Source organism: Pelophylax lessonae (assembly GCF_965119305.1).
Source record: "Pelophylax lessonae genome assembly, chromosome: 5".
Classification (NCBI taxonomy): domain Eukaryota; kingdom Metazoa; phylum Chordata; class Amphibia; order Anura; family Ranidae; genus Pelophylax; species Pelophylax lessonae.
This window is the reverse complement of record NC_138772.1, coordinates 354,329,709-354,352,787: the sequence shown is the minus strand read 5'-3', so window position 1 is coordinate 354,352,787 and position 23,079 is coordinate 354,329,709. Positions and strand designations below refer to the sequence as shown.

At 43.9% G+C, this 23,079-nt stretch overlaps 1 protein-coding gene across 1 annotated transcript in view; it reads right to left on the bottom strand.

Moving 5' to 3' along the window:
• Positions 1-510: 510 nt before the first annotated feature.
• PARD6G (par-6 family cell polarity regulator gamma) overlaps positions 511-23,079 on the bottom strand; it is a 206,394-nt gene continuing 183,825 nt past the window's right edge. The window contains exon 3 of the mRNA XM_082259261.1: positions 511-2,140. Coding sequence (XP_082115387.1) covers positions 1,278-2,140 — 863 coding nt within the window. The 3' untranslated portion in view covers positions 511-1,277. The remainder of the gene's footprint in view (positions 2,141-23,079) is intronic.

Here is a 23,079-nt window from a genome sequence, read left to right as displayed (position 1 = left end):
GATTTCCTAATAACTAATCAAGTCCTTAATTGTTTTTCAAAGAGGTATGCTGGTTCTCTGAAGAACACTGTAGCAGGGAATAAAAAATAAAATACACCGTTGGGAAGACTTCTTGTCATTGCATTCCTAGCAGATAATTCTAACATATTCAATATCTTTATTATTAGTGGTGCTTTAAGTTTGGGTACCTCTAACACAGTTGTGACCATACAGATTTAACATCATCTTTTGGAGGCAATCCGATAAATCTAAAACATTTTTTTCAGTCTGTTAGTACCATATCTAAAAAGGGGTAATTGATACTTAGAATTTTATCTTTTTTTTCTGTTCATAAAAAAGATCTCTGTAAAATAACATTTATTGTATAGTACAGACAGCATTCACCAAGAATAAAAAATACCTTTGTATTTAATGTACAGTACACAGGTGATCAACAGTTTCCACTCAAATCATTTACCGGGGATAAATTGGAATTGTTCATTTGGGGAGAGTGTTTTTGGCCTTTCCCACAGTGTATTACACAATCAAGGCACTGTGAGATAACGGAAGCCCAGTTCACTGATATTCACTGATTTTCACTAGTGTTCTAAGCAGAATAGATTGTTTCTGATGTAGGCAGCATGTGATTGTAAAGCCACAATATTCACAGAGACATAACAAATGGATTGTGAATGATCTTCTCTGATGGAGTCAGATTTTCACATTACTTGTTTTGGGTCTACCACCTTTGACCAGCAGGTGGTACTGTTGAGCTAAATTTTCATCATGCAAGTTGCACTGACTTGCTTTTTTTTTTACAATTTTTATTTTTTAAATAGACGGCAACAGAGATTTTAAAATTACATAATTTCTGGCCTGTTGCAAGATATTTACAAGCAAATAAGTAAAAATATGTACCACAGAAATACTAGGGGCTTGTAGGATAACCCAGTGCCATTTTACAGTTATGTTTGTCTAAAGGGTGGCCTTTTAAAAAAAAAAAAAAAAAAAATACAAATCCATTAGGGCTTGGTATGAAGAGATGCTTTGGTAATGGAACCTGTGCAGGAAAGGGCAGCTGAGGTTTTTTCTTTATTGTACACAGGTATAAGACAGTGTCAAAGCAAACCACTTTCCAGTAATAGAATAAAACTAAAAAATAAACATTTCATTAGGTACCACTCAATATCTAAACTTGCACGTAAGTGTTCAGGTTTAAAAGTTTTTCTTTAAAAAGTCCAACATGTATCCTGCATGTTCAACACTGAACTATATGCCAATAGCAACAGGCAGTATGTTTAAAGTGTAATAACAGTGCCATCTTCCTCAATGCCTCCTTTGGGTATGACCAAGCTGTTCCTTGGGTCAGCCTTCAAGCTGCTCAGAATTTTGTGGATACTTCCATTACTCTCACGCCCAGAATGGTTAAGAGTCAAGTCTCTCTCTAACCTGTGGCTAAGGCTGGTGCCATTGATCCGTGAAAGGCTGCCAGATGGTAAACTGTGAGATTTGGGAATGTTGCGTGGCTCAAGACTACCTTCAATAACAATATCCGCATCATCGTCACTCTCCATTTCGTCTGGGTTAAAATTCTGTAGCAGGTGAGCTGACGGCAAGCTATGGTGACTGGCCGTGCTGTCTGTTGACTGACCAGAGCTGCCAGACATCCGGCTGCTCCGGATAACATTGTTTCTTTGGTTGGCTGGCTTAACCGTAATGATTAGATTGTGGCTGTTTGCTATCATCATATCTGTGACCTGATCAAGAGTCTTCCCAGCTACCTCAATACCATTTACTTCCAGAACCTCGTCGTTTACAGCCAGCAGGCCAGTGCTCTCCGCCAAGCCTCCTGGAACCATTCTGGAAATGAAGATTCCTGGCACTTTCTCCAAACCATGGGGGGTCACCCGAACACTAGTTCCATCTCGAATATAAAATCCTAGAGGCTTTTCACATCCATGTCTATATAGTCTTACTCGTCTATGTGTTTCTGGAAGGATATCCACGTCGATGATGGAGGACACCGGTCTAAAATCATGAGGCATACTGATGTTGATGTGTGGTTTCTTGTGACGGAGGCTGTCATTTCGTAATGCCACCAGAGCATTTTTCTTCTTTCTATTCAGAGTGGCTGACCCGAATGTGTTGTAGTCTACTTCTTCTGTAAACAGACAGAAATCAATGTTAGGATGGGTTTATATATGTAGAAAAAGCTTTTGTAAGTACATATTGCAAATATATATTTTGTAAATACAAAAAAATAAAGTACGTTTTTCACATTCAGAAGGGAGATGAACAGCAACCATAAATTACCTTTCTACCCTCAGACCTGAAACTTTCTACACCATTTTCAGCAGCCATCTGTAGACTGCACAGTTAAAGGAGACGTAGGGGCAAAGCTTTTTTGGCTATACTTCTCCTATGGATCACAGGAGTGCACTTCGTTCTGCACTCCTGTGACCTGTTTTCAGGCTAAAGTCCGCTGAAATCACTGGGCAAGTCCAAGCTCTGGATCGATCCTGACTTGAAAGTCGGGGCCCATCTAGATTTCTGAGTGCCTGAGTGAGGCGCTCCCGCCCCCTCCACAGTTCAGCGCTCGAGGGGCAGAGCTCACAGCATGCTAAGAACTGCGCTGCACCCACCTGGGTATGGTTTTTTTTTTCTACTTAATCCTGTTGTAGAAATTTTATTAGTGTGGACATTAAGGGTGTGTTTTATTTAGCTTGTCATTATGGCTCCTGTTGTCAGTTTGCTTGCAATACGCTCATTAGAGCACGTATTGGCAAACCGGCATTGAGGAAAGACTACTGGTAGTGAAAACCTTCCATTAGATATGTAGACACGTTCGCTCTACATCTAGACATCTCCCCTAGCAAACACTCCATGCGTGGGTCTGTTTGCCGGTAGAGCTCTATATGTATTGTGGTGCGGAGTTCAAGGATTAAGCAGCAAGGATATGACCACCAACGGGCAGATTTGTTCACTCAGCGGGGATATGTTTGCTCTGTGAAGTCAATATCGTTTTGATACCTGCCTTTATGAAGGGTTACACGCTCATGTCTTTCTACTGTGCCTGATCACCATAGTGGAAACAGCATAGCGCTTTCCCTGCAGATAGCCTCACGTCTATGGGAACAGTAGTATAATCCTATTAGGCATTGTTCTCTGAGCATTGTTGAGTGGGATTCATGCTAGTAGTAGTGAAGGGAGTGCATGCATGAATTTGATCAGAGTAGCATTCATGGTTCTACACGCTGGTTTCATGTTGTAGTGTTAAGTGAGAATTCCACTACACGTGGGTTTCATTGTTAACTGCTGTGCGCGGATTTCCAGGCACCAACGGAGGGAAGCCGTGCACGCTGTTATGCTCGTTCACGATCGTGTACTCCCCTTTCTGTTGTATATTTGAATGTATACAGGTGTGTTATTGGCTGATTCTATGTGAGTAACTTATGTCATGTGACTGTACATTTGAAACTGATTGGCTGATTTTGTATAGCCATCACTCCCTGCCGTTATCCCTGTGTTGTCCCATAAAAGGAGCTCAATGATTTAATGGAGGACATTCTAAAATTGTACTGTGAACGAGGGCTAAATGTGTATCTTTAGGGCTCATTTACACCTGCAATTGGTGGTGGATAGCAGATTCTTGCTGCTGGAATTGCAGTTGTATGCAAATAGTTGTGGCTGGGAAGCCTATACAAAGCAATGACAGACTGCCCCGCATGTATCCACACTTTCAGTTACCAGTGGTAAGGGACAGATGATCATCCCTGGACCTACTCTGTCTGCACTCATCACTGATCATTTGTCCCGACCCACAAGTAACTGCTGGATGTGTGGTTACATATGGACAACTGCTGCTCCTGTCAGCCTGTCATTGCTTTGTACTGGCTTCCTGGCCGCAGCGGTTTGCGTGATTCCACAGGTGTGAGCCACTAAAATATGCTGCCCCACTGTAATAGAAGATGAGAATTAATCCCTTAAACATGCATTTTTTTTTTTAGATTTGTAAATACATTTATATTCTGTTAACTAATAAAGAAGATGTAAGCCCTGACTTACATTGCTAAAGCATTTTTTTCTTTTCACAAATGGCTGTTTAAACCTTTTTTCTATCTCAGTGCTGCTTATCTCCTGCAGAATCTTAACAGGTACTTCAGCAACTGCTATATGTCATTTCTCTGGGTGGGTTTTCTGATGGTGACAACAGTGGACTTAAGCTGGATACACACTATACAACTTTTGTTGTTACATTTCCTTTAGATTTACCTTCAACTATGTAGTACAAGGGCCTGCCTGATTGCATACAAATTGAAAGTGTTTAGATTTGACCTCATATTATATGGTTTTGGTAAATCTAAAGGAAAAAAATCGAAAGACAATTGTATAGTGTGTGTGGCCTATGCAAGTCAGAATAACTACTTGTAATCTCCATTGGGAAAGTATATGACAGAAAAACAATGCAAGAGCCCAATTGGGAGCCAGAGACTGAGCATTGACATCCTTTAACAGGAAAGGCATTCATGGCAGGATCACCAGGTATTAATTTAATGAAAGTTGCAGATTTAAACATTTTGAAATCTTCATTTGTAATGACACGGTAAGTCTAAGTTTCCACTAGTGTGACTTGTCATGTGACTTTGGACACAAAGTCGCACAAGTCACAGCCCATTAATTTCAACGGCACCGTTCCAATCTATGCGACTTTGAAAATCAGCGACTTTAAAAAGGTGCCTGCACTACTTTGATGCGACTTTCGATGAGACTTGAAAGCTGCACTCAGTCACATCAAAGTCGCACTCTAAATCACGTGACTTTACGTTTTCACTATTGTGAACCCAGACTAAGGCTTACACAAAATTTTTATGAATTTACATATACATTTGACTACTTTAAAAAATGACTAGGGCCTTTTAAAATCACTTGCTTTTCTCAAATAATGAAACAATGTACAGCATACATAAAATATGTTTTTTTTTTTTCTTTTACATTTCCAGGATTCAACAAAGTGACTACTTGAATTGCAAATCATTAGGTCAAGCAAATAGTTTTTTTTTCCATTTAATAACCAAAAAAGAAAATGACATAAAAAGACTAGAAAAATGTTTAAGGTGTACATCAGAAAGGAATACACCTTTGTTAGCCAAGATTTTTATCAACCCTCCTGTCCGGTCATATCAGACATACAAAGAGACCACTGTACAGATCAGCAAGTCCACAAACTGCATGCCATGGATACAGACACATAACATAATGAAGACTAATGGCAAAACACATGGGAGGAAAAGTGCCCGAATTTTGGATTTCTGCAGGGCTGGCTCCCAAAATGTCAGCTGATCTTTATCCAAGTCATAATTGGTAAATACGATCCTTTTTGTTCAACAGCTTAAACATTTTACATTGCCATATCAATACTGGCAGCAAGACGTAAACCTCTGGAATAATGGTACTTATGAAAGTCAGTAATTGGGAGCCAGCCATTGCAATCATGATTAAATGACCTGTCTGTCTGTTCTATGGAAAATCACAACTTTGGTTACATGCCCTTCAAAATAGAAATTTGCTCAATGTGTTGCAGTCAGGAGATTTCAGAATTGCTGCTGCAATTTACAGGAATGGAGAGGCTACAAAAGGATTTGGGTCACATTAGCCCACAGTCAGACTGATATACATTAGGCACTTCTACTCTTCTAAGGAACACTCGGCTTCCTACAGAGATTAGTGCACAGGCATGATGTACAATCTTAAAAAAAGATAATGTAACTGCATAAATAAGGCAAAAGCTAATCTTTTCTGAGAAATATACATAGCTGAAAGCAGAACTCTAAAGCTGGCCATACATGTTCAATTTTCTTGTACAATTTTCTGTTAGATTTACCAAAAACCATATAATATGAGGTCAAAACTAAACACTTTCAACTGTATCCAATTAAGCAGGTCTTTGTACTACATAATTAAAGGTAAATCTAATGAAAATTGTACAGAAAATTGTATCATGTATGGCCAGCCTAAGCAAACTGCTAATGCATCAACATACATATATGTTTATCATTTTACTTTCCAGAAGATCTTTATTTCTTACCACATAGTTGCAACACACACCTCCGCTAGTCATTAAGATGGTTCAGCTGCTTTTTGGTTTAGGGTTACTGCTTCCTGGACAGCAAAAATGCTTCCTAGGTTATCTCCCTGCTCATTTGATAGAGAGGATGATGCCAACACCTTGACCAATATAGGCAGGCTGGAGGTAGAGAGGTGACATAGATGCTGCATCACTGCTCAACTAATGGTAAGCACAGTGGCTAAGTGTTTGGCACTTCCACCTAGCAGCACTGGGGTCATTGGTTCTAATCCTAACCACGGCACTACCTGCCTGAAGTTTGCATGTTTTCCCTATGGCTGTGTGGGTTTCCTCCAGGCACTCATGTTTTCTCAACTCTCCAACGACATGCTGGTAGGTTAACTGGCCCTAGTATGCAGGGCCGCTGATAGGGGGGGACCACCAGCCCTCTTGTAGGGGGCCCGAGTGCACAGGGGGGCCCACACAGAGAGGGGGATTAGTGATGGACAACAAATACAGAAATCTTCCTCCAGCATCTGAATCTGATCTGTCCCTCTCCCTGCTATCAGCTTTTATCTGTTGAGAAAGAGACAGTTGTCCCTCACTAATCCCCTTTCCTTGTGTGGGCCCCCCTCCCAGCACTGGCTCTAATGTTATCTCTGCTCAGGAGTTTATTTGTAACTTTGTTTCTCTCCCTCTGTCTCTCTGATCCAGGAGCTCCAACTGCCCAGCCTGTATATTTTTCTCATCTCATCTTCATTTTTATTTAACATCGTTTTTTTTATTTAGATTTAGCAAGAATTATGTGAGTTATGTTGTGTCTGCTAATAGTGATTTTGTTGTAATTTTAGCAAAATATATCTTTAATATTTTCTTGGGGGGGCCCTGCCAGGTAGTCTGTACGGGGCCCCACGATTTCTTTTTTTTTAATCAAAGTTTTATTGGAAAACGTGCTCAATACAAAGTAAAACATTAAGCGAGCAATAACATCAGTATACAAACCACAATATTAAACCTGTAAACAATTTGAGCTCTGAGAAACTATGCAGAATGTCGAGGTTTTCCATCGACCATGAAAGTGTAGTAAACTAAAACATATGGTGAGTAACTTTTTCGCACATATCAGACACAGGGAAGTAGGAGAGGGAAGCGAAGTGAAGGGAATGCATGGCGGGGTGGGAAGGGTAGGGGGGTAGAAGGGGGGGAAGAGGGGGAGGGAGTAACCAGTACCTCAAGATTGATGAAAAGATTGATTAAAAGACTGCAAAAGGACTACTGCCATCCTATGTGTATAAGAACAGTTCTACCTCTGCGCCATACGATGCAACTATATAGACACCATTATTGCCAAGCACATCAATATATGTAATATCGGTGACTTGAAATAAAGTGTAGCCGTAGGAGTGTTAGCAATTGTCCACCAAGTCAGTAATGGGGTCTCAGATCAGTTCAGTTCAGTGGGGATGCGAAAGGTCCTGCAAGAGAAGAAGGATCGGGAGTCGGCAGGTTCCACTTGCGATCTATGGTCGATCGGGTCAGGCGAGGATCCAATGTGGGTCCCACCAGTTCAATATTTCTTAAAGAGATGATATCAGAGGAAAGTTCAGCAATAGTGGGAGCGGAGTCCGACATCCAGTGTCGCAGAATCAATCTGCGGGCTGCCATCAAACAGTTGACCAACCATGGCTTAAATTGATTTACGCTTTTCCTGGAGTCTTTAGGCAATGGAAGACTTTCCGGGTCTAGGCAATTGAACACGAGTGGGAAGACGTCTTTGGGAATGGATACCCCCAGCATTCTGGTAATATAGCGCATTGTTTTGTCCCAGAAAGATGAAATCTGCGGGCAAAGCCACAGCTTATGCAGAAGAGAAGGGTAATGTTCTTTGCAGAGAGTGCAGAAATGATGTGCTGGGTCTTTCGACCATCGGATGTGAGGGTAATATGCTCCATGGAGAATTTTAAACTGTTGCTCCCTCCAGAATTCATTGGTTACATGTTGTCGAGTAGTCAGGTATCCCTTTAAGATCCTGGTTTGAGCATCAGGCGAATTGAGCATCTTATTCCAGGATTTAGCGATTGAGTGCTCAGTTCCCCGATAGAGTTCCTGGAGTAGTGGCTTATATAAGTGCGATATCCTGTGTTTGGCCTGAAGAATCCATTGGTCTATCAGGGTGGGGCGGAATCGCAATAAGGATGCACGGCATATATCATTCACATAACTTATACATTGTCTAAAATACAAATAGTGGCCTTTCGGCAGATCGTGAGTCTTGGCAAATGAGTCATAGTTTAAAGGGATCCCAGTATCCGCGTCAAAAAGCTGCACCATCAACTTTATCCCCCGTTGGGACCAGACCCCATATGCCGAATGTTGCTGCGCCTGTGGGAAACCAGGGTGTTTATGGATGGGAAGATGTCTGGACAATCGTTGGGAAGACCCCAACCTCTTCCTCGTCTCTCTCCAAGCAGCCACCGTATCTTTGATTAAGATACTGTGGCGGAGAGCGTTAGGGACATCCCCTGTCCCACAGTGCAGCAAAGCGACAAGGTCGTGAGGAGCAGCCATTTGGGTCTCCAATGAATAATTTGTATACCGTGATTCTCTGCTGATCCAATCTAAGCATCCCCGCAGAAGGCACGCTAGGTTATATATTCTAGTATTTGGTAAATCAACCCCCCCCTCCCTCCGTGACATATGCAGCTTGTTGAGGGATATACGAGGCCTTTTCCCATGCCAAATAAAACTAGACACTGCTGCATGGAGTCGGTTGATATCCGTATGTTTTAAAAGGATTGGGATCGTCTGCATAGGATACAGAAGTTTCGGGAAGGTGGTCATTTTATATAAGTGGCACCGACCAAACAAAGAAAGTGGCAAATTAGCCCAGGATTTCAACTCGGCAACCATCTTGTCAAGCACTGGTGTAAAGTTCAAACGGTAAATGGTAGAGGGAAAACGTCCTATTTTGACGCCCAAATAGGTGATGTGTGTGGTCGCTATACGTAGTTTTGACGACGCATCCCACTGAGGAGTGCGTGTCGTGTTCAGGGGTAGTATCTCGCTTTTGTGGAAGTTGATACGGAGACCCGAGCACCGACGGTAGTCCGCGAATATATCCTCGATCAAGGGGAGGTCATGGCCCGGATCTGACGTAAAAATAAGTACATCGTCCGCGAACATAGCGGTGCGCAGTTCCTCCGCCCCCACTCGAATGCCTCTAAGGTCAGGATGGGAAAGCAAATATCTGGATAGGGGTTCCAGAGCTAGATTAAACAGTAGAGGCGAAAGCGGGCACCCCTGCCTCGTCCCCTTGAACAGTCGGAACGAGGGAGAGATGTGTCCCGCAATCACCACCTGCGCCTGCGGACTCGCGTACATCATTCTGATTAAGTGCAAAAATTTGCCCGAAAGGCCTACTTTGGTGAGGACTCGGTCCAGCCATTGGATATTCACGTTGTCGAAAGCCTTTTCGGCATCGAGAGTGATTATCGCCGCGTCCGTGCTCGGGTCTGCCTTGGAAGCCTCCAAAGCCACCAGTACCTTCCTAATATTCGATGTTGCAGATCTGCCTTTTGTAAATCCGGATTGCGTGGGATGAATAATAGAGGGCATTATGGACGCCAATCTGTCCGCCATCAATTTGGAGAGCAGCTTGGAGTCCACATTGAGAAGTGAGATTGGTCTGTAAGAGCCGGGGTCTAGAGGGTCTTTCCCTTTTTTATATATCAATTTTATATGGGCTTGATGGCCCGTGGGGAGGTAAGGGTTGCCGTCCAAAATATGATTGTACACCAATTGCAGCGTCGGGGCGACTGTGTCGGCCGCTAGCTTATAGAAATCTGGAGTGTAGCCGTCGGGTCCGGGGGATTTGCCTGATGTGAGAGATTTAATGCCCTTGGAAATCTCCTCTAGTGAAAGAGGTTCGTTCAGTCGTGAGAGTTGTTCCCGAGTGACCTGTGGGAGGGGTACCCTAGAGAGCCAGTCCGAGGCAGTATCCTCGTCCATAGTCTCCTGGCTGTATAGAGCTTGGTAAAATTTTGCAAAGACGTCGTTTATGCTTTGGGGGTCCTCTACCCTATTAGCGTCGGCATCCCTAAGAGCGGAGACTTGCGTCGGGGTAAAGGGACCTCTACAAAGAGAGGCTAGCAATTTGCCTGGTTTATTCCCGAAAGAATGATATTTCCAATCCAGGTGCGACTTGTAAAGTAATTCCCGTTTCGTCGCCCAGTCGTCGAAAGTCGCCTTGGCTTTGCGCCATCGTTCCCTATTCTCTTCGTTATTTCTCGAATTCAACGCAGATTGGGCTTCTCTCAGTAGGGAGCTGGCTGTCATAAATTCTTTGGCAATAGACTTTTTGTACGCTGCAGCGTAAGAGATAATACGACCCCTGAGCACGGCCTTCCCCGACTCCCACAAGAGTACGGGGGAGACCGTCGGCGAGTCATTAAGTGATACAAAATCTGTCCAGACTTCCCTGATGAGCAAGGCCATGCCCGGGTCTTTATTTAGGAAGGAGGGGAACCGCCAGCATTTAGCCGTTGTAACCGTCGAGTAGATCGTAAGGGTAACCGAGACCGGTGCGTGATCAGATACGGCAATGTCGTGTATGCGTGGGGTGACCGTATAGGGGAGCATTTTGGGATTGGCAAAAATGTAGTCAATACGCGTAAGAGTGTGATGGGGGTTCGAGAAGAACGAATATTCCTTGCCCTCTGGGTTATTAAGTCTCCAGACATCCGAGAGTTGAACACTGTCCGCAAAGTCCCTCAGCAGAGGGGAGTGACGTGGGGGTCTGGGTGTATGCGTGTCCTTTGTGGAAGACCTATCCTCCAGGGGGTGCATCAGTGAGTTGAAGTCACCTGTCACCAGGAGTGGCAGATGTAGGTACGGGGCTACCATGCGGGTAACTTCCTGGAAGAAAGAATCAGTCGGAGCATTGGGCGCATAAATTCCGGCCACCGCCCACTCTCGAAGGGCGGTCGCCAGGTGAAGCACAATCACTCGGCCAGCATCATCTGTAACAGAAGATTTTACAAGTGTGCTGGAATTTTTGTGTATGAGTACCATTACTCCCGCCTTTCCCTTGACTGCTGGGGAACCCAGAACCTGTCCTACCCACAATTTTTTCATGCGGTGGAAGTCCTTGGCTTCCAGGTGCGTCTCCTGCAGGATCGCGACGTCGGCCCTCAGACGTTTCAGATGTCTGAGCACCGCCATGCGCTTGTTGGGAGATCTGAGTCCCTTAACGTTCCATGAAATCACACTCATGGTGGGTGCCATGGAACAAGATCCAGATGCCGGTTAACAAGTGTGAGTGTAGGTGTCACGTAGTGTGTATGTTTGCCGGTCAGCACAGGGGCAGAGGTAGCCGAGTGAATCCATAATTCAAGCGGTGGTTGAGGCACTAAGGGAGTGTGAGGCGTAGGGTAAAGCCCAACAGGGGCATAAGGGTGAATGGGGAGCAAAGAGCAATCAAATTTGGAGGACTTCTCTTTTTTCCTCATGGGAGCTCGCTCACGCATCGGACAGCGTTACCAGACATAGTCGCCATAGTGCCCCCTCAGCCGGTGACAGAAAGGATCCTTGTCGGCGGGCGTGCAGGCCGACCTAAATGAGGGTCCCGCACCGGCAAAAGGTTCCATAGAAGACATGACAGGTAAAGGTGTGCGGGTCGAGCGGTTGTCAATCAGAACAAAAACTAAGAAACAATAACCATGCAGGAGCGGTGAAAGGAATACATGTTACATAACCAGCCGTCAGGCTTGAGGGAGGACAGTGACATGCACAGACACACGTCCGCACACGTCAGTGCGACCCGAATGGGAAACATAAGTCATAACACAGTGACCAAACCAACAGGCAAAATATAGAACAAACAATAAAGGCATAGTTACCAATGGTACCTAAAGGAACTGTCCGTCACTGGCAAAACACAGGATAATCGCATTTCACCTCAGATAGGAGGTAGCGCTGAAGGTGAAAAAAAGAAAAAACTGCTATCCAGGGTGCCTTCAACGGAATTTGCGTCTGTAAGAGGGGCCTGATACTCGTTGCTTTTTAGCTGGATCTTTTCTGGGGCTCCGTTGTTCCCGGGTGCCTTGGGGGCGCTGGGGGGAAGGCGTGGAAGGGGGGTCCAGCGTGATGTTGAAGTGGCGCTGCAGGAAATGGTAGGCCTCATCAGGTGTGGAGAAAGACTTCTGTTCGCCGGACAAGTCCGCGAGGCGTAAGATGGCGGGATAAGCCAAAGTGAACTTGATGGACTTCTGAAACAAAGCCTGGCATATTGGCTGGAAAGCTTTCCTGCGACGCGACACCTCCTGGGAGTAGTCTGCAAAAATTAGGAGCTTGTGCCCGTCAACTTGTAAGGCCTTAGAGTTGCGGAAGGACTTCAAGATATTTTGCCGGTCCATATAATTCAGGTACCGCACGATCACAGCGCGAGGTGAGCGTCTATCGTTGGATGGGGCCCCCAGGCGGTGGGCTCTTTCCACCGAGCAGGCTGACTGGATCCCTAGGGCCGTGGGTAGCCTCGTGGAGGCAATGTCACATAGAGCATCAGTCCCATAGGTTTCTGGCAGTCCTATGATCCGAAGGTTATTTCTCCTCGATCTGTTCTCCAGATCGTCCACCTTTTCCAATAAATACCTTTGGGCCTGCCTGGCTTGCTGATCCATAGCAAAGGATCCCTGCAGCTCATCTTCCAGGTCAGACATCCTGTGCTCCATTTCAGTCAGTCTGTGAGCATGGTCACCGATCTCTTTCCGCAGCTGTGCGATCCCATCCGAGACAGCCCTGTCCACAGCATCTTTGATGGTGGGGGAGAGAAGGGTGGCTACTGCCTGGGCTAGTGAAGCGATCTGAGCCTCTGGAATAGGGCTGGGTGGTGGACCGGATCCCGCTGTGCCTGTGTGTGAGGCAGCGTCCTCCATATTAATTTCGGAGGAGGCCGCAACTGAAGCCGGGGGCTTGATTTGTGGGAGAGGCGGAGCTCCGCCGTGCTGCGGCGGTGCGGGTCCGTGCTGGAGGAATCGATCCATGGCCGCTCGGTACCCGGGACGTAATGCGGGTGATGTGCAGCGTCCGCCGGCTCTTTAGGGCTGAGAAAGCCGAATAAATAGCAGGTAAGGTCTGGAGCCGGAGTCCCGCGCTGCTGCTTACATGGGCGCCGGAACCGGAAGTCGGCCCCACGATTTCTAACAGCAGCCCTGCTAGTATGTGTATGTATGAATGTAAGTTAGGGCACTTAGATTGTAAGCTTCTTGAGGGCAGGGACTGATGTAAACGTACAATATATGTGTAAAGTGCTGCATTAATTGACAGCACTATATTAGTAACTGTAATGAACTGTAATGAATGACAGCGCGACTATATAAATACTAAAATAAATGAGTAATACTTTGTGGCTGCATTATCAAAAATAGCGAATCACCGCACATAAAAATCAAATAAAGTGATATCGCGCGACAATAAGGTGCTAGGGACTGAGAAGCTGAGCTGTGCAAAATACAAATTATCAAAGTGTTATACTGATAAAAGTAAATAACTAAATAGATCGGTGTAATTGATCATCAACATAATCCATATGTGTCCATACATCCACTTCAGATGGAACACTTATGTGAGGTGTCAAAACAACTTGAACACATCAGAACACATTGAGTGGCTCTGTCCTCCCTGGTTATCTCGGTCTCAGTCATAAATCACAGGAATAAAGGACCCCTACTGAGGAAGTCACGCGCCCATCAGCGCCTGACGACACGCGTCTAGGGGGCGGAGACTCCAACGGGCGAGATCCAGCTGCAGGATAGGACTTTTCCTGTGTCTCCTAAACTGATACAACGCTTCCTCCAGCCCGCACAGCTCATGTGCAAATCAATGTGAGTTCATACGCTTTTTAGATATTTTAAATAAATGGTGAGAGGCCATCCATCACTGGTGGTGGGATTGTGAGCACCTTAAGCATCCATAGCGGCAGCTGCACATTTTTTGGCACTTGAGACTATTTTTACTGATAATCACCTTCATGTATATTGGATTAGCACTCAGCACTTTCTATATATTGATTTCACTTGTATTGAACACCTCAAATAAATAAGTATACAAGTTGTTTTGACACCTCACATAAGTGTTCCATCTGAAGTGGATGTATGGACACATGTGGATTATGTTGATGATCAATTACACCGATCTATATAGTTTACTTTTATCAGTATATCACTTTGATAATTTGTATTTTTGCACAGCTCAGCTTCTCGGTCCCTAGCACCTTATAGCCTATATAAGTGAACTTCTACACATTAGCTATAGAGAAGCGTCCATATAGCAGAGTTTGGCAGGTACTCAGGGATGGGTGCACAGATTGTGTTGGAGGCAGGGCACCTGTTCCTCCATGCCGGTCAAGCTTGGCAATGTGGATGAATCTGTACAGCCAATGTATATTTATTATACAGGCTGCCTGCACACTAGTACAAAAAGATACACTGCTGTACAGATCTGGAGTGGACTTATCACATGGAATTATTATTAAGCCAACAAAGCAATGGTCTGAAAATATTTCCTGCTTAAATTATTAAGTTCGACAAATCATTCAAACATTCCCACTAACTGGGGACCTCATGTATGCTCCCAAAACAGAACACTCTGCCCCAGGGCAACCAATCAGAAGTGGTGTTTATCTTCCCGATAGTTCGCTAGACAGTCACACTAACAAAGTTTTGCAGAACAGACATATGGGTAACAATGGGGACTGAAAAGAAATGGTGAGATAACTCATGGGTACAGTTGCCAGCATAGGACAACTTATTTGTCCCAGAAGAGATGCAATAGGAAATGTTACAAATAAAGCAGTTTATGAGTATTTGTGTTCCTTCATTTTGTATTCCATGATCAAAGAAAACAATGGTTTACTGCAGCGTTTACTATCACCACCAAGCACTCACGCTATGAAACAAACCAGGACTGAAGCTGGAAGCAGGCCGCACTGTAAATACAGCCATACAAAATAAAATAACCCATTTTCTGCCAGTTTTCTGCCCTTTCTTCCTGTGTAATGCAATGTGTCATTTTGATAAGCGAGCGCCATGAACTGGATGACAAATCCTTACAGGAGAATCAGTCTGTGAAATAAGTTTCTGGGTAGCGTGTATGAGATGGATTCTGAAGGTGACTAGTTTTCAGCACACAGTGAATGTCACTGACATGACAGTTCAAAAAGCCAGTGATAACTTGGGTTATCAGTGTAAAGTAATCAGGATGGGGGTATTCTATTACTGGATGATGGAATACCATTCCAAACCCGTTTCCTTCTGTAGAAGGAAATGAACCAAAATGCATTAGAAATCGTACACTACTAGCTTCTGTCTCAAATTTGTACCCCGCAGGAGAAGAGGCACTTACAGAATACTACCTGTTCACCCCACTGTTCCAGGGAGGGAAGATGGCCACCTACAGCCCGATTTTATCTTCTTCATAATGGCACTAATTTAGCATGGATCCACTGACCACACCCTATAACACAGGTCCACTGACCATATTATAACCCTATAACATGGGTCCACTGACCATAACATGACCGAAAGCCTTAACACAGGTCCACTGACCATAACATGACCGAACACTATAACACGGGTCCACTGACCATAATAGGACATTACACGGGTCCACTGACCATAATAGGACATTACACGGGTCCACTGACCATAATAGGACATTACACGGGTCCACTGACCATAATAGGACATTACACGGGTCCACTGACCATAATAGGACATTACACGGGTCCACTGACCATAATAGGCATTACACGGGTTCACTGAACATAATAGGACATAACACGGGTTCACTGACCATAACACGGGTCCACTGACCATAACATAACATGGGTACACTGACGATAACATGACATAACACTATAACATGGGTCCACTGACCATAATAGGACATAACACGGGTCCACTGACCATAATAGGACATTACAGGGGTCCACTGACCATAATAGGACATTACACGGGTCCACTGACCATAATAGGACATTACACGGGTCCACTGACCATAATAGGACATTACACGGGTCCACTGACCATAATAGGACATAACACGGGTCCACTGACCATAATAGGACATAACACGGGTCCACTGACCATAATAGGACATTACACGGGTCCACTGACCATAATAGGACATTACACGGGTCCACTGACCATAATAGGACATTACACGGGTCCACTGACCATAATAGGCATTACACGGGTTCACTGAACATAATAGGACATAACACGGGTTCACTGACCATAACACGGGTCCACTGACCATAACATGGGTACACTGACGATAATCTGACATAACATGGGTACACTGAGGATAACATGACATAACACTATAACATGGGTCCACTGACCATAATAGGACATTACACGGGTCCACTGACCATAATAGGACATTACACGGGTCCACTGACCATAATAGGACATTACACGGGTCCACTGACCATAATAGGACATAACACGGGTTCACTGACCATAACAGGACATAACACGGGTCCACTGACCATAACCTGACATAACATGGGTACACTGAGGATAACATGACATAACACTATAACATGGGTCCACTGACCATAACCTGACATAACACGGGTCCACTGACCACAACTGAGATAACTGACACTATAACACGGATCCACTGACCTTAACATGACATTATAAGGCCTTGTTCACAGGGGTGAATGCCCATGGGATGCAGTGGCTGCAGACAAACAGCAGCTGCTCCTAATTTCACAGTTGGGCCCCAAATGCACACTGTCTGTGTTCAGGGCCACGCATTTTCAGGGCTGTTAAATTAGAAGCAGAGATGTGTCCCTGTAGCTGCTGTGTCCCAACTGGTCAGAAATGTATTCCCATTGAAAACACCTATAAGACTAAACGCTTATAAACGGGAGCTACCGCGATTTGACGTGTTTACATGCTGTTACAAGCATTTGGCGTTTCAAATGACAATAAATCTCCGTATAAACGCATTATTTTGCTTTAAAATAAAACAATTTAAAAAAAGCCACTAAACGACTATAAACGCCTCAGTGTACATGGACAGCTAAGATAACAGAGGAGAGTTCAGGGGCTGCTGAAAAAAATGCCCAACTACTCCTAAATGTTCATCTATCAGCAGCAGTGTACATGAGGCCTAATACTTATCTGAGCCCCATCTTGATCCAGCGATCTGAACGAGAGCCTCGGCTCTCCGGGGACTCTCCCAACTTATTGGCTGAGCCAGTAGTGGGAGCCATGGTTGGTTTTTTTAAAAGCCTTTAATATCCCTTTAAGACCCGTTACACAGGGGCTTCATCTTGTAGAAGAACAGTGTGAACAGCAAACTTTGGAACCACTTTTAAGTGGTAGTAAAGTCAGTTGTTACAAAACTCGCTGATAGGCAGGGTTTATATAACAGAAGAGACTCTAGAGGTCTCTTCTGTCATAAATCTCCCCCCGCCTGTCAACGAGTAATTTGATCTGAGTCGCACATGCGCAGCTGAGAAGATATTTACGGCCCACTCTGTATGCCGGTGCGATGGGAATCCCGTGCACATGTGCGGGAGTGAGGTCGCTCCGGAACAGCCAATCAAGTGGCCAAAGATCGCAAACTCAGAAGAAGGACCGGGCAAAGATGGAAGCTGCCGGGAATGAGGGAGCGCGCGGCGCTGGAGGGCTGCGTTTGCAGGCAAGTCTGTCATAATGTACTAGTACGAAGTGCACACTAGTACATTATGGCTTAAACTGCCAGGGGACCCATATTATATATATATATATATATATATATATATATATATATATATATATATATACACACCCTATAGACTTTACTACTGCTTTTAGGGGAAACATGCAATCCTATGATTATCCAGAGCAAGTACAGGACAAGCTTTACAGAGAAATACCTTTTTGTAAGGCCAAATACTACTGCTTGACATGGCACATCTATGAAAGGCTAATCATGAAAAATTGACTAGAAGTCCAAATCATGTCACTAAAGGCTGGTCACACATTATACAATTTTCTTGAAGGCTTTTCCTTTAGATTTACCTAAACCATATAATATGAGGTCAAAGACCCTTGCACTACATATTTGAAGGTAAATCTAAGGGAAATTGAAGAAAATTGTATAATATATGGGCAGCTTAACTCTAGGTGTATACTTTGCCATCGGATTCCCACTGATGACCTTTATAGACCCATTAACAGTAGCGATAATATGCACTATATTGTCAAAAGTATTGGGACACCTGCTTTTACACGCACATGAACTTTAAGGGCATCTCAGTCTTAGTCCGTAGGGTTTAATATTGAGTTGGCCCACCCTTTACAGCTATAACAGCTTCAACTCTTCTGGGAAGGCTGTCCACAAGGTTTAGGAGTGTGTATCTGGTTGAAGTCAGGACTCTGTATAGGCCAGTCAAGTTCCTCCACCCCAAACTCTGGTGTGGGGTTGTTTTTCAAGATTTGGACTTGACCCCTTAGTTCCAATGAAGGGAACTCTTAAGACGTCAGCATAACAATACATTTTGCACAGTTTCATGCTCTCAACTTTGTGGGAACAGTTTGGGGATGGCCCCTACCTGTTCCAACATGACTGCCCACCATTGCACAAAGCAAGGTCCATAAAGACACGGATGAGAGAGTTTAGGGTGGAGGAACATGACTGGCTTGCCCAGAGTCCTGACCTCAATCCTATAGAACACCTTTGGGATGAATTAGAGCGGACACTGGAAGCCAGGCCTTCTTGTCCAACCTCAGTGCCTGACCTCACAAATGCGCTTCTGGAAGAATGGTCAAACATTCCAATACACACACTCCTAGGAAAGGCTGTCCACAGTGTTTAGAAGAGTTGAAGGTGTTCTAGCTGCAAAGGGTGGGCCAACTCAATATTGAACCCTACAGACTAAAGCCTCGTACACACAATCAGATTATCGGATGACTTTTCTTTAGTTTTTTGTTGCATGCTGGTCTCATATGGAAAGTGAAGGGGTTACTTTCATACAAAAATTCCCGTATGACAGAATTCAACTTCAGAAGTGATGTAATGTGTTGAATTGTTTTGTATGTATTCTTTTGTTTCCGAGCATGCCTTGCTCTTATGATTTTTTTTCGGGACGAAAACTGTACTACTTAAACGAAAATCAGACGTTGTGTTCATGTACAATAAAAATTTTCATAGCCTGCACATCCAGTTTTTTTCGTCCGAAAATTCGTAATCCGCTGTCGAAAGCACTAACGATCCGAAAATCGGCAGATCGTTCGTCGGACGAAATTTTATTTCCGATTTTCTTATCGTGTGTACGGGTCTTAACGGCTTAAAGAAAATCGGACGAACATTTTCATCCTTAGAATTTATATACAATTTTTGTATAGCATGTACACAACTTGACAGCCGAGTACGAATTTTCGTATAAAAATTCTCAAAAAAGACAAACTCCAAACTTTTTCTCGTACAGAAAAAAACGAATGACTTTTGTTTAATGTGTACCATTTTCGTAAGGTTTTTGTACAAGAAAAATCAGAATTTTAATACAAGTTTTCATTAATCGGTTCCGATTTGCTGTGAAGCAACGAGAAAAAGCGGAAGATTGTTGGCCTGATTTTCTTATAGTTTGTACCCCACTTAAGACTGCAATGCCATTAAAGTTCATGTGCGTGTAAAGGCAGGCGTCCCAATACTTTTGACAATATAGTGTATATTAGATATGCCCAATACACATTTAATATGCTCTGAATGTTCTTCAATATAATAGTTATGTATAACAAATTGAACATTGTGTATTGTTCCACAATTGCAGCCTGTAGCAGGAACTACCACTCCCGCTGCTTACACAGCTGCTTATTTTAGGAATGGCAGCCAGATGAAATCCACCGCCACTTAGCCAGATACTATTCTATAAACCGTATTTCACAGTATGCCAGGTTCCTAGAGCAGCACAAGGATTCAGGTCCAGGTTCTACCCTATGCACATTTTATTTCTGGAAACCAGGGAACACTAATTGACAGCAAAGAGAAACACTTCAAAGGGAGAATTGCCTCCATCATGCAAGAAAACATCAGACAGCTTGGGAGTCAGGCCAATACAGATGTGTCATCCCTTTAAACTACAAATGGCAGGGCAGAGCCTAGATTGTACCCCCATTGTAAATAATGCAATGTGCCTGCTAACGCTTAATTAGCTACTTTCATGTTAGTTTAATGACTTATTATTGGCGCAACAAAAAGCTTGAAGATTCACTGCAGGCTTATTTACCAATATTCAATATAAAAACGTATAAAAGTTTACAGATGAAAAACCAAAAAGTAAAAATGATTCCTCTAGCAATAAAACAGCTGTGTGACTTTTTACTTTTTTGGAAACGCTGGCTCCATTCACATCTGAATGTTCACAAACTTGTGCATTCACCAAAACGCAGAAAAATAGGAGGTATCGTACTTGCAGTGCCATTCATTGCCCATGGCTACCCAAACATGGCAAGCAGATGTGTTTTTGTGTGCAACAAAACGCACGACCAGCATGCAGGTAAAAAAATACTTGAGGCTCTGTTTCCACTAGTACGATTTGATATGCGACTTTGGACAAAGTCGGATGACAAGTCACAGCCCATTGATTTCAATGGCACCCATTCCAATCTATGCGACTTAAAGTGCAGCAACTTTAAAAAGGTGCCTGCACTACTTTGATGTGACCTTTGATGCAACTGAGTCATAGTGTAAAGTCAGAACAAAATTGCATCAAAGTCACACTACAAACTTGCACTCCAAATCGTGCGACTTTGGCGTCGCACTAGTGGAAACTATGCCTGAAGCTCAGCTCAGCTCAGCGGTTGCAAAGTCTAAACATTTTTTTTTTTTACCTTAATGGATTCCCTGCATTAAGGTACAAAATGTTTTAGTATGTATATCAACCCCTCACGGATACTTACCTGAGCCGATATTGACCAGTGCAGTGTCCATCTGCAGCAGCTCTCTTCTCCTCGCTCTCAAATGATTTGCTGAGAGCAACGGGAGCCCTATGGCTCCCCCTGCTGTCAGTCTAATCCTGTGATGAGTGTCCTGGGGGGTGGGGCCAAGCCTAACTATCTGTGTCTATAGATGCAGGCAGCGTGGCTCTGGATCAAACCTGCAGGTGTGCCACCATAGAAAGTTGCTTCCTATGGTGGCACACTTAGAAGAGGAGGAGCCAGGAGAAGCAGCAGGGGACCTGAGACGAGAACAATTGGGGCAACTCTGTGCAGTATAGGTAAATATAACCTGCAAGAGCAGGTAAGTACAACAGGTTTGTTATTTTAAAAGCAAAAACAAAAATTGAGTTTACAAATGCTTCAACACCTGAAATGGTACAGGGGCTTGTTTGGTGCACGTAGAGCAGCCCATTCAAAGCATGCCTTTCAGTCCCACCCAAAGTCCCCTGCAGCTTGTGTGGGGTGTGTATGGGGTCCCATCTGCTGGGCACGTCTGTATGGCATCTCTCTCCACCGGCTGGCTTTCACACTAACTCACTGCAGAAAAGACAGAAGCCACCTCCTCCTCGGCTCAGACGCTTTCATATATACAGACAGGAGGGACTGGGGAGAAGGGACGCTGCTCTGCACCTGCTACGCTCATATGAGGTCCTAAATAAGCAAGAGATGTGGAGCAATTATCTCTGGTACCCACACTAGCGCCCCCCTGCCAGGCAAGTTAGTGGAGCAAAGTTTCCTAGTTTCTGTGCATTATATCCTTCTGCCCCCTGCATTTTGTGCATTTTATCCTTCTGTCCCCTGCATTTTGTGCATTTTATCCTTCTGTCCCCTGCATTTTGTGCATTATATCCTTCTGTCCAATGCATTTTGTGCATTATATCCTTCGGTCCCCTGCATTTTGTGCATTATATCCTTCTGCCCCCTGCATTCTGTGCATTATATCCTTCTGTATGCTTCTGACCCCTGCATTCTGTGCATTATACACACCTGACCACTGAATTCTATGCAATACATACTCCTGGACCCTACACTGACTACAGCCATCTGTGCGTTACATACTTCCAATTCTTGAACAATTTGCATTATATACCCTGGACCTCTGTACTCTGCAGCTCAAAAAAGCTGCTCCTACCCCCCCCCCCCCATGTTAGCCAATGTGTCTATGCACACTATGGCCATATGTTCTTACAGGCAGAAAAAACCTCCCAACAAACATGCGTTTTTGAGATGAGCTTTTGAGGAGAAAAGATACCCAAAACGTGCGAAAAAGGCGTGAACAAGCATGAAAGAGCTCAAAGAAGATTGAAAACACATAAAACAATTTTATTGTTTTTTTTTTTTTTTTTTTTGAAGTTACTTTTTTTTCATTGCTAGCTTACGGGTGGTGACAAAAGATATCACCAGGCATTTGAAGCCTCTTTTTCCAATACACAGACATGTTTCATTTTGAAAAAAGACCCTACCCACTGATAATGCAATTTTAAAGAAGCACAAGTAAATTATTTATAGGCTTGCAATTCTGAAAGCTGACTGAACAAACTAATATAATGATCCGTCCATTGTTCTGTCTGCTGCACAGACTAATTCAGGAAAAAGGCCTCTATAAGTGCATCTACTGGCTCCTGTATGCTTATGAAAATATTTGGAAGGACTTTTAAAATGGCATCAAATAAAATTAGGTAGATACCTGTACATAATATAGGAAGACATTCCAAGGTATTTAGTAAGATGCATGGAACCTATTTGGTGAGCAGAGGAGTGTTGGTGAAGGAGCATGCATGACCCTGCGGACGATCTAATAAGGGCTTGTTGATTTCAGCTTGGTGCTTATCTGGTGTGGAGGGGCGTGCTGGCGGAGACGAGGCTGCATGACCCTTTGGATGATTACTAAAAGCCTATTTTATGTGATCTCCGTCTAGTGTTCAAACCCCAAAGACCCGTACATGCGATACGAAAATTGGAAGTAAAATTTAGTCCGACTAATGATCTGACGATTTTCGGATTGTTAGTATAGCGTTTGACAACCGATTACGAATTTTG